The sequence below is a fragment of the Bombyx mori genome, chromosome 12, assembly GCF_030269925.1.
Source record: "Bombyx mori chromosome 12, ASM3026992v2".
NCBI lineage: Eukaryota > Metazoa > Arthropoda > Insecta > Lepidoptera > Bombycidae > Bombyx > Bombyx mori.
The window spans coordinates 11,124,684-11,141,584 of NC_085118.1; the positions used below are offsets into that span (position 1 = coordinate 11,124,684).

At 40.6% G+C, this 16,901-nt stretch overlaps 1 protein-coding gene across 1 annotated transcript; it reads right to left on the bottom strand.

Annotated features, from left to right (window-relative positions):
* Positions 1 to 3,153: 3,153 nt before the first annotated feature.
* Positions 3,154 to 9,935, bottom strand: LOC134199865 (uncharacterized). The gene is made up of 3 exons (XM_062671564.1): positions 9,209 to 9,935; positions 8,443 to 8,512; positions 3,154 to 3,616 (listed from the first exon to the last, which is right to left on the bottom strand). The coding sequence occupies exons 1-3, from the start codon at positions 9,215 to 9,217 to the stop codon at positions 3,306 to 3,308; spliced, it is 390 nt and encodes a 129-aa protein (XP_062527548.1). The 5' UTR covers positions 9,218 to 9,935; the 3' UTR covers positions 3,154 to 3,305.
* Positions 9,936 to 16,901: the final 6,966 nt, after the last annotated feature.

Sequence of the window (16,901 nt, forward strand, 5' to 3'; positions counted from 1 at the left end):
GTAATATCATCCCGCGGTAGCTTTGCCATAAGCGTACGAATACGAGCAACAAACTTGTCTGTGTTTTCGTTATCCTGCGGGGAAGCAAATATTTCCAAATATATTCTATGTGGTGGAAGGCGGGTGCCATATGCATATATTAAATTTTCTTTGGCTTCGTTCCAAGTGGAGATGTGATGCTTTAATCCTAGCCACCACGTAGCTGCGTCAGCAGACAAAAGCATGGCTAGGCCTCGTATGATGTTAGCGTCAGATACTTGAACGCATTCTGTATAACTTTCAATTGCATCTATAAAGGCCTCAACAGATTCACCAGGTGCACCGCTGAAAGAAGCTCTGCAACGCGCCAAGGTACCATCTACGTTCACTGGGGGCATCGGCGGAGGTGCCGGAGTCGACGATCTTTGTTCCATCACGTACGACATAATGTTCTTAAATGTTTCGGCCTGCGAACGTTGCAGCGAGGCCATCAACGCTGAAACATCATCCAGGTTGAACGTAGAATTGTTGCTACGTGATTCGGCGTGGGGGCGATCATGGGGGCTATCATGCTCCTCGTGATTTTCGTTGGCATTTGCATCTGCAGCAGGAATAACGTCGTCTTCGCGACGTTGCTGGCGATCTTGATTTCTAGTTATTTTTTTTTTTTTTTTTTTTTTTTTATTGCTTAGATGGGTGGACGAGCTCACAGCCCACCTGATGTTAAGTGGTTACTGGAGCCCATAGACATCTACAACGTAGACGCGCCACCCACCTTGAGATACAAGTTCTAAAGTCTCAGTATAGTTACAACGGCTACCCCACCCTTCAAACCGAAACGCATTACTGCTTCACGGCAGAAATAAGCAGGGCGGTGGTACCTATCCGCGCGGACTCACAAGAGGTCCTACCACCAGTAACAGTTAAAGGCATTCTTTACAATTAAGCACCAACAGCATACAATAGTTAGCAAATTTTTCACAAAAGCGTGCGCGCCATTTTGTTAGTCCAAGCAAGAAAAAAATTAGGAAACGTTGGGCAGCCAGATATAGTGAGGGGTAGATCTCAGGGGTATTTAAAACTATGGGTTAGTCACCAATATCGACTTTCGAATTTTAATCTTCCTTTATCACAAACAATTTCAATTTTACACAATAATTACATTTAGACGCGGGCGCACGCTATTCACACTCAAAACGGAAGCGCCCGGAACATAGATTATACACTGTTGAAAAGATTGACATAGATGCTAACTATGTATAGCGAGCGGGCATACGGCCGCGAGAGTGACGTACCGGTCGGTTTGCTACATTTTTAATTTATATTTATGATATTAGCTATGTCCAATTATGACATGTTACTCACCACATCTTGCGAAAGTATGCTGAGGCTTCTACAGGAGTTCGCACTTGACTTTTAAATTATTTTCGATATGTTCTTGATTTACTGTATTAAACCTTGAATTAGTATAAATAATGCTTGTTGGAAATAAAGATTATGCTATCCATTAAATTTTAATGCATAATTACGAGGCAGCCACATAGGGCGCAGTATTTATCAGTAAAATGAGTAGGTACCATGAGTATTACTCAAATGAGTACTACAATTTCAGTTTCCCTGCAACAAGTATAATTTGGTATCCCAATTACGTGATTATTTACTAACTTCGTAAGTTACTTAAAAAGTACAATAATTATGAAAAGTTTTTGATAGCTATTCGATAAAAAGTTCCATAAGTTATCACACAAAATAATTTCAAAATCAATGCCGTTCTTATTCAAATTTAAATTATTGTAATATAGAGATATATAAAAACGACCAAATTAAATAATCAGAATAAACATTGCCTAGTTTTCACATTTTTAAATTACTAATTTAAAAAACTTAAAAAAAAAAATTAACAGTCTAGCTGCAACTCTAATATTTGCCATTACAAATCACAACAGCACTCCCTCCCTTTTCGTGTAACTAGAAAATTACCACAGAAAATTGTAAATAGACACATGAAGGTATTCTCACATCAATGAAACATATATGTTTGTTTTGTTTACTATCAACATTGAGTTGGTAGGTCAAATTGTAAAACTGATTTTAAAGTTTCGTTTTATTTTTTAAGGGTTTTTTGTTGCTTAGGAGAAACTGGCTGACATCCAGCTACGCGTCGGGAGTGGCAGCCCGCGCATGCCGGGTTGATCCAACTAAAAGCTCCTTTCACTGATAAACCCACATCCGTACCTCTAACGAGTCAGAATTTATTTCACACCGCAAACTTACCTATACACACGGGCTGACGGCGCTTCGTTAGGTCAGATGTAGTATGGGAATTAAAGGATGTTATAATATATTATTAGGTGTAATATTAGTGGAAGGAAAGAGGCCTAGGGGGCGTAGTCCCATGCGCTGGTCCGATCAGATTAAGACGACTTTGGAATCCAGCATCAATGTGGCTATCCACTGCGCGGAGGACAGGAGGGAATGGAGGAACATAGTCCTAACAAAAGTGCTCAGTAAAGGTCACGACCCTCAGAAATGAGGAATACGACGCACGGAGGATAATATAGGTGACCATACACAGGCAGATACATTTTCTTTTATATAAATTTAAACTTATAGATTTCATGTTTTTTATTATTGCTTAGATGGTTGGACGAGCTCACAGTCCAGCTGGTGTTAAGTGGTTACTGGAGCCCATAGACATCTACAACGTAAATGCGTCACCCATCTTGAGATATAAGTTCTAAGGTCTCAGTATAGTTACAACGGCTGCCCCACCTTTCCGACCGAAAGGCATTACTGCTTTACGGCGGAAATAGCCAGGGCGGTAGTACCTACCCGTGCGGACTCACAAGAGGTCCTACTATCAGTAATTACGCAAATTATAGTTTTGCGGGTTTGATGTTTATTACACGATGTTATTCCTTCACCATGGAAGTCAATCCTGAACATTTGTTAAGTACGTATTTCATTAGAAAAATTGGTACCCGCCTGCGGGATTCGAACACCGTTGCATCGCTAGATACGAATGCACCGGACGTCTTATCCGTTAGGCCACGACGACTACTCATGTCAATTTCACCTATGGTTTAGAAGATAGATATCAGCGTTTAGAAGATAGTCGTCGGAGCACCGTGGTTCGTGAGGAATCTCTATAGACAATGTTGTCAAAACTATCTATTCAATATTTCATTCCAAAATTTATTCATTACATACAAATACAAATACCAAAATTATAAAATTTACAAAGGTTAAAAAAAGTTAAGAAAAAAACATTTTGACATTTCGCTAGCACTAGTCAAGAATTCATTTTTTTACAAGTTTGTGTTCGTTCACCATCCTGAAGATTGCCAACCGTTGTGCGAATGTGAGGAGACACTGTCCCAGCCATCAGATGATCCAGAGTAATCCAATCCAAAACTACCGCCCCATCCGTTACTCGAACCACCGTAACCCAAGCTTCCACCACTACCGCCCCAGCTCGAACCTGTCGACCCACCCCCCTGACCATTCCAACCAGAAGACCTTCCCCCGTAACCTCCAGAGCCTGATCGGCTACCGGCCCACCCACCTGAAGATCGTGCTGAGCCAAACGGAGACCCACCCCCATTACCTCCATTTCCGTGCCAACCGCCTCCTCCTCCTGTTAAAGGAAACTAATGTATTAATTAAGGTTTGTACGAGTACTAATAGCAACTATTTCATTTTTATTTTAGAGCCTCCATTTTTTTACACTTCGTGCAAATTATCGTGCATTGTCAGCCTTGATGCCAAAGGATTTTTTTACCAATTACCCACCTTGAAACATGAGTTCTAAGATCTTCGTTGTTATAATACAACGACATTTGTTTTTCGGCTGAGAGCCTAACCTCGTAGGAGGTCCCCGCTTATAGTAAATACGAGAAGTGCCCTATCCGTCAAACCAATTCAATGCATTGCAACACAAACCAATGCATTACTGCTTCAAGGTAGAAATAGGCAGGTTGGTGATACCTACCCGTGCGGACTCACAAGACGTCCTACCACCAGTAATTACGCAAATTGCGGGTTTGATTTTATTACACGATGTTATTCCTTCACCGTGGAAGTCAGTCGTGAACGTTTGTTAAGTAGGTACGTATTTAATTAGAAAAATTGGTACCCGCCCGCAGGCTTCGAACACCGGTGAATGCACCGGGCATCTTAATCCTTTAGGCCACGACGACTGAATGATTGAAAGTACAAAGCTTAAACCTATTGTTTTAATAAATATTTATAATCATGACAAAGTATTTATAAATAAACAAGCCGTATTCGCCCGCTTCGCTGGGCCTTTAAAATTAACATTATTATTGGAACGAAGTTTTGGAACGAAGTTCCTTACGGCAGGCTTGGAGGGGATAGGGATTTTGCTGCGCGACCGAACTGAAAAAAATGTGATAGTAAAACCGTAAGAAAAAATCCGTGGAAAAAAGTGCGTGGAAAAAATCCGTGGAAAAAAGTGCGTGGAGTAAAACTGTTAAATGAGACGTGCGCAGGCGCGACAGTCGTATACACAAGCGAGTAGTGTATAATACCTTTCTCTTTCTCCCTCTTTCTTTTCGTTCTCTCATCTCTTCTCTCTCTATTTTGTAATTATTTCTATTTCTATGTAATTTTATGTTGTCAAACAAAAATAAAGAGACATATTTTGTTATTTTAATTGATAATTTGAATTACGATTTTACTTTTATTTTACGTAATTTATTATTTCCTAAAATACTGAATTTCCTAAATACTTTCCTGTACTTAAATAAAAACTAATCAGCAAAATTTGAGAGAAAAATCAAGAAAACCAACATAAAATTGAGCACGATTTTTTTTTTGCAAATGTGTCGATTCTACATTAGCCGAAGGAACTTCGTTCCTACCTGGTGTCCCACGACACCACATTTATATTTTTTTATTGTCATTATTATTAGGGAGTCCAACACTCATATTATAAATATTAGCCTATCCATTAAGTACATATTATTAGGGGAGTAAGGGGAGATCGGAATGCTACCTTCACCGGCCCTATTGTCAACCCCACCTGCACGCGCCGGATGGCGGCGGCGACCAACAGGTTGCCGTGGTGCTCCCTGCTAGAAAACCAACGGGGCAATGGCGACCGAGCAGTGGCGGTATAACCATACACACCCGTCAGGGCAACCTGTACGGAAGAGGCGTCAGAAACCTTGGGGATCAAATACCCCCTAAAGTGCTGGTGCAGAAGGCAACGGGAAACCACTGCACTAATTTCCCACGAGAGTCATGAGCAGGTCTTATAAGAGTAAAAGTGTGCGTTGCGATCCGAGTAGCGACCGGCGCCCTAAGTTGTCCGGGAACCGGGGTGTGAAATTGGTTACCGGCCATGGGGGAGCAGGCGACCAGGCACCTCATGGAAATTATGCCACTGGAAGAAGAACAACAAAACTCCAATTACGTAATGATATCCGCATCGGAACGTGGAATGTGAGAGGCCTCATCGATGAAGGAAAGCTCCACGTACTGGATCACGAACTCGAGCGATGTAATACGGTTATTACGGGACTAAGTGAGACGCATTGGAAAGAGAGTGGGCACAGAAACCTGGAGAACCACACCATCTACTTCTCAGGAAATGAATTATCTAGCTTTGCTGGAGTGGGTATCGCAATACCCAAGCTCTGGACTGAGTCGGTCCTGGGCTATAATCCTGTCAGCGACAGGATCATCACCATGAAACTCAGTGCTTCACCATGTGCACTGAATATCATTCAGGTCTACGCCCCTACTAGCGCTGCTACTGAGGAAAAAATTGAGAGCTTCTATAATCAACTCGAGGCTTGTATAAACAACATCCCAAAAAGAGAGATACTGATGATTATCGGCGACTTTAACGCAAAGGTTGGAACCACTGTTTTGGATGTAGGGTTACGAAATATCGTGGGTCACTACGGTCTTGGTTGCAGGAACAGTAGAGGAGAACGGTTGATTCAGTTTGCGGCAGATAATAACTTAACAATAATGAATACAGCCTTCAAACACCACCCCAGAAGACTGTATACTTGGACATCCCCAAACGGAGAGCACCGCAACCAAATCGACTATATACTGATCAAGACAAGATGGAGAAGCTCAATAACCAACGCTCATACACTACCGGGAGCTGATGTCACGTCGGATCACCAGCTACTAATATGCAATATGAGGATCAGACTGCGTAGACCTATAATTAGAAAAACTGTCAAACGCCTAGAAGTCATTGATAGAAACTCGTTTGTCCAGTCTCTTCAGGATATGGAACAGTGCTGGTACGAAAACTGCAGCAAGGAAGTGAGCGTTGATCACCTCTGGCAATCTACCGTGCAATTTATAAAAGATGTCGTGCACGAATCACAGCCCAAAAAGAAATCCAAGAAAAGGCAGCATTGGATGTCTACCGAGACCTGGGACTTAATTGAGAAGCGTAGAGAGCTTAAGGCTGGCGGTGCCAGAATGCAGGAGTTGAACGTCATGAGCTCCGCCATACAGGCTGCTTGCCGTCGTGACCGAAACACAGCGCTACAATCAATATGTGAAGAGGTTGAAAGGCATTCTCAAAATTTTGAAACAAAAGATTTACACATGAAAATCAGACTTATAACCCGTCAATTTAAGCCAAAGACTTGGGCTATTGAGAATGCGTCTGGAGATACTGTCACTGAGATCAAAAAGATTGTTAGTGCTTGGAAAGACTATTGCAAGTCTCTGTTTACTGACACCACAACAAAGATCTCAATGACCTACAGTGAACCCTCGGAACTGGAGCCGATGCCTTTAAAGGACGAGGTGCGAGCAGCAATCAACCACCTTAAACGGAATAAGGCTGTAGGTTTTGATGAAATCCCCATCGAGACAATAAAAGCCATGGGGGAAATCGGAGTGGATATACTGCACATCATCTGTTGTCGAATTTGGGTCACTGGAGTTTGGCCGAGCGATTGGTCACATTCGATATTCATTCCACTTCACAAAAAGGGATCAACGAAGAAGTGCAATAACTACAGACTAATTTCTCTCGTATCCCACGCCAGTAAAGTCATGCTGCACATAATTAACACGAGGCTCCAAGGTTACTTGTCCCGAGAGATCGCCCCCGAGCAAGCAGGTTTTGTAAAAGGTCGAGGCACAAGAGAGCAACTACTCGTAATGCGGCAAATTGTAGAAAAGGCCAGAGAATTTAATATTAGCCTATATGTGTGCTTCGTGGATTTCCGAAAGGCTTTTGATACCGTCAAGTGGTGGAAGCTGTGGTTGGTACTGACGGAAATGGGTGTACCGCAACATCTTGTACACACCATCAGACGTCTGTACGAAAATGGCACGGCCGCTGTTCGTGTTGACAGTATTGACTCCGAACGCTTCAGCACACAGGCAGGCGTTAGGCAGGGCTGCATACTATCTCCTCTTTTATTTAATATATACACAGAGTATATAATGCGGATAGTTCTTGAAGATTGGGATAAAGGAATATCCGTTGGTGGTCGGAAAATATCAAACTTGAGATACGCCGATGATACTACCCTCTTGGCGTCAACCAGAGACGAAATCGAGGTGCTTCTTCGCCGGCTGGAGACTACAGCGTTGGATTTTGGACTTGCGATCAATCGTGATAAGACCAAAATGATGATCGTAGATCGTGCTAACATCAACCAACCGGAAGTCCAACATATAGCGGGATGCGAGGTAGTTAATAGCTATGTATATCTAGGCTCCACTATCACCAACGCTGGAGGCTGCGAAGATGAGATCCGAAGACGTTGCGCCGTGACAAGATCCTCAGTTGAGAGGCTAACAAAGATTTGGAGAGACCGCAGAATAACCAAAAATACAAAAGTTCGGTTAATGAGATGCCTGGTCTTTCCAATCTTTCTGTATGGGGCTGAGACGTGGACGCTGAGGATGCAAGACCGTCGTAAGATCGACGCACTAGAAATGTGGTGTTGGAGACGTCTCCTCAGAATTCCGTGGACCGCGCACCGTACCAACATTTCGATCCTGAAAGAGCTCAACATCCAGGAGAGACTATCGTCAACAGTCCAATTACGAATCCTCAAATTCTTCGGGCACATCACTCGTAATGAGGACTCCATTGAGCGGTTGGTGGTGCAAGGGAAAGTCGAGGGCAAAAGATCTCGCGGACGATCTCCAACACGATGGACCGACCTCATAAAATCTGTTACTCACTCCAACATAAATGCTTGCTCTCACTCTGCGAAACATCGTGCCACATGGCGTCGCATCGCGAGAGCATCGGTATCGCAGGATCCGACTGATGCATGACCACGACCACTCTGTCAAGAGTGTACGAATAGGAAGAACATATTATTATATTTTCTACATGGATACCAAGCTTCAAGTCAATCGGATGCATGGTTCAGTAGTTATAACGGAACGTCCATCAAAACCACTGCAGATTTATATATTAGTATAGAATGTTTACATTACCTGGTGAGCGAACTTCTCTAATTGCCATTGCCCCAACGGACAACGCGATCAAGAGGAACAAGCAGCGAATCTAGGATAAAAAAAATATTATTTCCTAAGTGTCAGTTAATCTAGAATGCGATGAACATAACAAATAAATGCTAATGTAAAAAAAAAATCATATTAGTCGAATTTATAAAGCTTGAATGAATCTCACTCCTAGAATGTTTTTCATTCAATTACATATTTATTTTCGTATTGGGATACAAATGATAGGAAGGCGAAGTTACGGATCAATTCAAGTTATGTGGTTACTCGAACGTATTGAGTTCCCAATATGGTTGCCCTTATTCAACTTGAGACAAAAAGTCTAAGTCTTAGCTTACCACAACAAATGATCTGTGGCAGGAATTTTCATGATAGTAGTTCCTAATTTTAAGCTGTGTGAGAGCTCCGGTGGCAACGTAATACCAAGTGAGCCGTGAGCTTGTCTGTACATATACAAATATGTATAAATAAATAAAACCTACATTCTATATAGAAGACTTCAGCGTCGAAATTGTTGATGACTACGGATAAAGGACTTTTTTAATGCATCGATGAGTGAACGAGCTCACGACCCAGTTGGTGTTAAGTGATCACCAAAAACCATGCATATTGAGATGATATTGATTGTGGTGATATTAAATAGGCGACAATATGTTTAACTCCAACAAAGTCCGTATTTAAATATTTTTGATTAAATTTATACTAGGAATTTGATTAACTTAGATGATTATTTACTCACCGTTGACATCGTGGGCTGATTGGACTATTGGACTGAATACTGCTACAAGATACTTGATCCTATTTATATCGTTTTGTCGTTGTTCATCTAATTTTTTGCTGTTTAATTTGAATGTGAATCAGTTTACATGTATCTTGTTTTATAATGGACAATACTTGGCTCTTCAAATCACGATTCTGCGATTAACTCTTTCAATAAACCAAGGGCAAGATGACTTTGAGAATTGCCTTGACTTTGGTATTGTAAATTATCCGTTTTTGTAGTGGTTATGTTTAACTAATAAATCAGGCATTAATTAAAAGCTAAGCGTAGCTAAAGGATAAGAAGTCCGGTGCATTCGTGTTGAAGCGATGCACCGGTGTTCGAATCCCGCAGGCGGGTACCAATTTTTCTAATGAAATACGTACGTACGTACGTACGTACGTACTCAACAAATGTTCGCGATTGACTTCCATAATGAAGGAATAACATCGTGTAATAAAAATCAAACCCGCAAAATTATAATTAGCGTAATTACTGGTGGTGGGACCACTTGTGAGTCCGCGCGGGTAGGTAACACCACCCCGCCTATTTTTGCCGTGAAGCAGTAATGCGTTTCGGTTTGAAGAGTGAGGCAGCCGTTGTAACTATACTTGAGACCTTAGAACTTATATCTCAAGGTGGGTGGCGCATTTACGTTGTAAATGTCTATGGTCTCCAGTAACCACTTCACACTAGGTGGGCTGTGAGCTTGTCCACCCATCTAAGCAGAAAAAAAACCGCCCGCACATCTAATCCGTCCACGACCGTGCCGCGTTTATCCTGGGTAGGCTCTACCTACCTACTCATGATCTGTAAGCGGAGTAAAATGTCCCTTCGAAACAAAACAAAACTTGTTTAGGGGCCGTCATGATTTACACGAATGTGGTGTTCGCTCACATCGCACTACCCGCACGCACATAAACACCCTCCAATCCCTACAATCCCGTTACAGGTTAGCCGTCAGAGCTCCGTTGTTCGTGAGGAACGTCCACTTACACGACGATTTCGACGACTTCGAATCGATCCGAAAACATGAAGTCCGCGCCGGAACGTTACTTATATATGGCAATGCGTCATGATGATCGCCTTATCGTTGACTACTCCACGAATCCTGATCACGCAGGAGCCAGTCACTGTCCTTATGGATCCATCAGATCCAACAACCTTTGTATTAGACTCCTTCAGCTCTAATACTAGGAGTAGGGACCCCGGTAACCGTACTCGTCGAACTCGGCAAAGAGTTCGACTTGCAATCTAACTTAAACATCAGCCCGTTGAGTTTCTCGGCGGATCTTCTCAGCGGGTCGCGATTCCGATCCGGTAGTAGATTCATTCGCGAAGCAGCTACTCTTGTTAGGTCTCCCGTGGAGACGCTCGGGTAGGTGTTAGCAAATCCTGTCCTTCCTGGCTGAGCTCTTGCTCGCCCACCTGCCCTTGTGAAACTGTAAAGGCCTCCGGGTCACCAATAATCCCTCAATCATAAAAAAAGAAACCCCGAGCGTGCGATTTAGTTTCGGCCCCCTGCTCGAAAAAAAATATCCTTATCCATCATCTCGCAATTTTTATTTAACTTTATAACTTTTTATTTTGGCTTGCTTCGGAAGGAGGAACGGATTTGTCGATTCGTACTATTTAGCCATTCATATTGATTGCTTGTTATTCGATACAAGGTATACAAAAAAACATTTTAAATTATCGTAGATATATAAACATGTTATAAAAGGCTGATATTTTAAAGTTTCCACTTGCCTCGAGCGAACAGAATTAATTTGATCTGTTAATTTTCAGTTAAAATTCCTTACAATACAAATCATTTCATACATACATAGGTAATTGTTTTAGCTATACTATTTTTTTGTATGAATTTACTTAATTTAACTTGAATTAGTCAATACACTAAACTATAATTTATAACACTGTCTTACTACCATCTTTGTCAAATATTAGCATATTAACTCAATGTGTGTGACGTGACAATTGATTTTATATTAAAACTAGCAGACTTGCCGTGGCTAAGGTTTTTGTTTCTAAATAACACGTGGCTGGCTATGCTAATACCAAAAATTAACAAAGTAAGAACAATTGGATTTCACTTTACTTGCGTTTACTACAAAATAAATTTCACTATACTTTAGCCTCAGCAGCACGTGGTGTTAATGCCAATAAATTGTAGCTCACCTATATGAAACGTTGATCTTTTTAACATAGCGTCATCTATGAGATATTAACGTCAGACAGTATATTGTCTGTAAAAACTGATTTAAGGCGCCATATGTTTTAAACTTATGAAACTTACAATTAATAACAATAATCAACATAAGAAATCATTTTATTGTTAATTAAGAAATATGGCAACCATTTATCGAAATAAAAACCATCTTAGGGTCAAAGTTTGAATAAAGCACATATTTAAAAAAAAAGTTAAAATCGGTTCAGTAGGTTTAGGTGTCCATCGCGGACAAACAACGTGACACTTTATTTATATACCTATATTAAGATTATATGTATGTATTAGGGGTGTTCAATAAATAGTGATTATGCGATACAATCTCTTTGGAAAGAAAAAAAAAGACTAACAGGCATAGCCCAGATATTAAATATATCGGCGCAACATTACTATTTAGTTAACTAAGATTAGTTAAAGTTAAAGTTAACTGTGTTCAAACGCAACGGAGCTCTGTGTTGTTAACGTTATATACTGAAATGTAATAAATGGAATTCATTGAAAAAGTGAGTATTATTTACTGTCACTATGGAAAGCAATACAACAACGAAGAGAATGACGTCAGCGTCGTTGACGTCACCATTTGTAATAAAAACATGGTGCCACCACGCTGCATCGGTAGTGACTAAGAAAATGGTAAAAAAAAGTTGAAAACATTGTCTTAGCGGATCGTTATGTTACTGTTTGTTTTATAGCAAAATGAATGAAGATTTTATAGGAAGTTTCCTAATATACACAACCATTTGGGTATGAAAAATGTGTCAGCGTGCTGGGTGCCCAGAATGCTTTCTGACGCGCAGAAACAAACAAGACTGAGAATTTCATGAAGCTGTTTGGGTTTGTTACAACAAGACATCGTCCAATTTTCGCTCGATTCATAACTGTGCACGAAACGTGACTTCACCATTATGACCGGGAAACTAAAAAACAGTCCATGACTTAAAAAAGACAGTCATCTCCAACTCCGAAGTAATTTTAGGCGATTTTATCCATTGGTAAAATTGTGGGCCGTTTTTTCTGCGACAACCAAGGGGTGGTAATGATCGAATACGTTAATCATGGAGCCACTATTGCGGGACTTTGTACGCAGGACAAATAACAAAGTTGCGTCAAGAAATACGCAAGCAACAGCGAGGCAAATTCGCTAAAGATATTTTGTTGCACCAAGATAACAGATTCCCTTCGCGCACAACTCCAGAGTTGCGATGGCTGTCATTCAAGAAGCTGACTTCGTATTGATGGACCATCCTTCATATTCACCGGCCCTAACTCCTAGTGATTTCTATCTATTTCCACGGTTAAAGAAACATCTCAGGGCTCATAAAGTTGAAGATGATGACGAAGTAGTCGCCACGGTACACGATTTTTTTAATAGATCAGGAAGAAGATTTTTTTAAAAGGGAATTTTATCTTTATAAAAAGACCCAGTGCTTAAACGTGAAAGGTGACTATGTCAAAATTTAAAATGACATTTATAAATGATAATTGCATCCATAGACCTATATAGTAGGGACACGACATATTGTTCTATACGTACAATTGCTTATATAAATAGCACCCATTTTGAAGGCACATACATAAACATATATCTATCTCGTTCTTACTCAGCACTTTAACTCGCAGGAAAACAATATAACAGTATTTCAGTGCGTACATAAAATGAAACATGAATATACGTAAATGTCTCCGTCTCCGTCTAATGAGGCCGAAAATCCGCCATGTTTAGCGCGCCAAATGTCATTGTCACGTCAGTTCGGCCGTCTGTTTTGGGTTGTACATTATTTATTGACTTTGATATCGATTTAATATGATTGCTTATATAAAATTTCTTATTTTATCATGCTTAAAACATACAAAAATAATAATTAAAACATATTTTATAGGATCTCAAGAAAGTCGTCGGAACTATTTAAATAAAATAGTTTTATAAGACTATTGTCAACTCGTTAAATATTTAATAATTAAGTGATTTTAGAGAGGAAGTCACAAGGAATGACGTTTGTAATTTTATTAACGAATAAATATTCTGTAGGTGTTTTTTTTTTATCAGGCGGTCCCTTGATAAGTTTAAAATTTGAATCACTCTCAAGTGAGAGTGATTCAAATGGTGCGGCGTACCTTCCTTGAGGTGCGCTGCGGTAGTGTGTTACGGACTTTAGAGTCAGCAAAACAATTAAAATAGATTGTAATAGTCTAAGAAAAACACGTACTCAAAATACGATAACATTCAGCATGCTAGAAATGGGCAGATGGCACTGTACTACGCCATATTTTTATGTTTTGCGGCATACGACAACTTTATAAAATCAGTGTAGCAAATTTAAAAAATCGTCATATCGTTTACTAGGCAAATTTGAAGCACGAACTCGTCTTAGATTTCACATAATATCTAAATCACATCATCTTTGCACATAACAATATACTTACTTCCTATTAAAGTATAAATTCTACAAATACATTCACTCAACAATATTTTAAATAAAATGAGCCAAGAACGTTTGTCGATAAAACCTACTAACATTAAAATCTTTTGGGCAGCACTAAAACCGCCATGTTTTGTGGCCAGATGACGTCACAGTGGCACGAATTTTTTGTTGACGTTTCATTTCCATATGTTTCCTACTTCAGTGATTGCATCACACTCATTATCACTATTCATTGAACCATAGTATAGTAGGTAACAATAATAATTTAATAGTATGGGATCAACTACTTGAATGATAAACATACTCTATTTTGAGTAGATGTACTTTACCTGGCGTATTTCGACGAAGCCATTATTCTCTGAGTTTCTTGATGGATCTTCTCAGCCGGTCGCGATACTGATCGCTAGCAGATGTAAATTTTTTTATCAATCACATAACCGCATTGTGATAGAGACACGTTTTTTTAATACACCTTAATATCGCGTGACTTTATCTTGAACCCTCTTAAGGTTGAAAGGTCAGGTCTGAGATAAGCTGTAAGGAATTTTTTAATTTATTTATTTACCTTCTGATACAGATTGCAAAGTTCTCCAATAGTCTATATGTTATCAGTGGCTGACGGGAAGCCGACCACCGCAAGCTTGACTTGAAGTCAGAAAAGTAATTCCCGGAACCCACGGATTTAACAACTTCAATGACGTCGCACATTTTGCGGAAAGAAGTTGAAGTCGCAATTATAAGGTACTAGCTTCTGTTCACGACTTTGACTGCTTAAAAAGTAACTTTTCCAACATGACGTTTTATCCAAATCTGTTCTTTTCCAACATGACGTTTTATCCAAATCTGTTCAACAGATTATGCTTGCCTGTTTTGATTGCTCAATTGCTCAAGCCATTTCTCGCTTCTGTCGTGAAAGAAGAACGTAATTAAAGCTTTTTTGTTATGATAATAAAACGTGATTTTCGGTGCGAATATTATATTTTTTCAGATAAAAATTAGCTAATGTCACTATTCTGACCGAAAACTATGACTTTTAACGAAAGAAAAATAGAACAAAAGTTAAAGTAAATAATACACAAAAAAATGAAGTGCTTCCCGGCGACTATTCTCACGAATCTTGCTCTTTTTGAAATCATTGCTAAAGATTGCTATTCAAAATGTTATCGTTTTAACTCATTTAAATTATATTATTATAACATAATTCGAAAGACGTCATTAGGTTGAGGTAAATTTGAACATCAAATTAAACCTTTAAGCTTTAAAGTTTAAATAAAAATTGTATTTGAACATTTGCGCGTTTTTCTATACTAATATTATAAAGAGGAAAAATTTGTTTGTTTGTTTGTATTCTCTCTCGGGGCATGGCTGCTTCGGGAGGTACTTGTGGAAGGTCTGCAGAAGAGAGCCACATCCGGGTTGCCACCAGTGCGGACATCCGGACGATGACGCTCAGCACGCACTCGAAGTGTGCCCGCGTTGGGAGCACCCGCGGCGAGATCTCATCGCGGTGCTGGGGAGGGACCTCTCCTTGCGGGCTGTCATTGCCCGCATGCTAGAGGACGAGAGTTCGTGGGAGGCCATGGCCAGATTTTGCGACCTGGTCATGGCATTCCGCGAGGCTGAGGAGCGCTAAAGGGAGTGGGATCCCTCTTCGGCTCCTCAGCGAAGAAGGTGGGGTGGGCGATGCGGGTATGATGCTCCCGTTAATCCCCCGTAGGGACTGTTGGGTACCGAGTGCGGGGGCGCCCGGTGCTCTCTGTCGGTTCCGTGGTGAGGCGGCGCAAGGTGGCTCCTGTGCGCTACTCACGGTGTGTCTCCTGAGACGACGTCCTGCGGGATCTTCCCGGGGATGGAATCCCGTCCTATTATCAGGACGGGTACCGACGACGGCGAGACTTCGGCGCGCACTGTGCGGTACCATGGGCTTCGTGGAGTCGGAGTGGTGGAGCTCGATGGGGTTTAGTCGGTAGTCGGTTTTGCGGGGCGGGTCCTGCGTGGTACACGCCGCGCAGCACCTCGCGCACCTTTCTCAAGGCGTAATCTCCCGGTAGGAATTGGAAGAAGAGGAGGACTTTGGTCTTCCTCTTCTTTTCTGGAGGCGCCGGAGTCCGACATAACCCGGTCTGTTACCTCTCTCGACCGGATATCCGTAAAAGGAGCTAGTCCACCAACCAAGCAATAAAAAAAACTTTATAAGAATTATAAATACGTATAACAACAATCGCATTTGATTGCGATGTTCGCATATGATTTGTTAGAAGTACATACAGCTATTTGATATTGCTATTATGTAAAAGTAGTGAAGAAAATAATGCTTTTTGATTGAGATTTAAATACTATCGACGAGTACGACTACTATCGACTACTATCGTATAATAAATTATTTATTTGTAGCTATCGACAGTATTCGGTAGATAAATAATATTATTCTCCGACTTAAAAATTACCTACTATCCGTCGTGTTAGTCTGATAATACCCCTAAAACCATTACTTTGTTACCGTTAAAATAGGTAACTAATTTAAATTACCGAATAAACTATTATTAAATTTCTATAAATATATTATACATACATTCAAAGATTACATTACAATATCATTGCTTTAGTTATGGATTATGTAGGTATTGTGAATTCGTTCCAATTACAAGAAACTCCTTCCATCGCACCTCATTCAATTTACCAATTTGAATACAATACAGGCGGGATACCGACTCAGTCGGCTCTTATAAGTGGCGTTTAGAATTCTGAATCGGTTGCTTTGAGATTCACACACAATCTTTTGTCATATTTTATCGGGTAGATTGAAATGCTCGATGGCCAGGATATCATTTTAGGCTTTTTTATTATTGCTTCAGTGGGTGGACGAGCTCACGGCTCATCGGATGTTAAGTGGTTACCGGAGCCCATAGACATCTACAAAGTAAATACCGCCACCTACCTTGAGACATGAGTTCTAAGTACTCAGTTCTTACAGTACAGCGGCTGCCCCGCCCTTCAAACCGAAACACATTACTGCTTCACG

Coding starts and splice junctions, on each gene's coding strand:
- LOC134199865 (XM_062671564.1), bottom strand. Junction 3,617..8,442: donor TAGAGAAGTTCGCTCACCAG/GTAATGTAAACA, acceptor TTCCTTTAACAG/GAGGAGGAGGCGGTTGGCAC.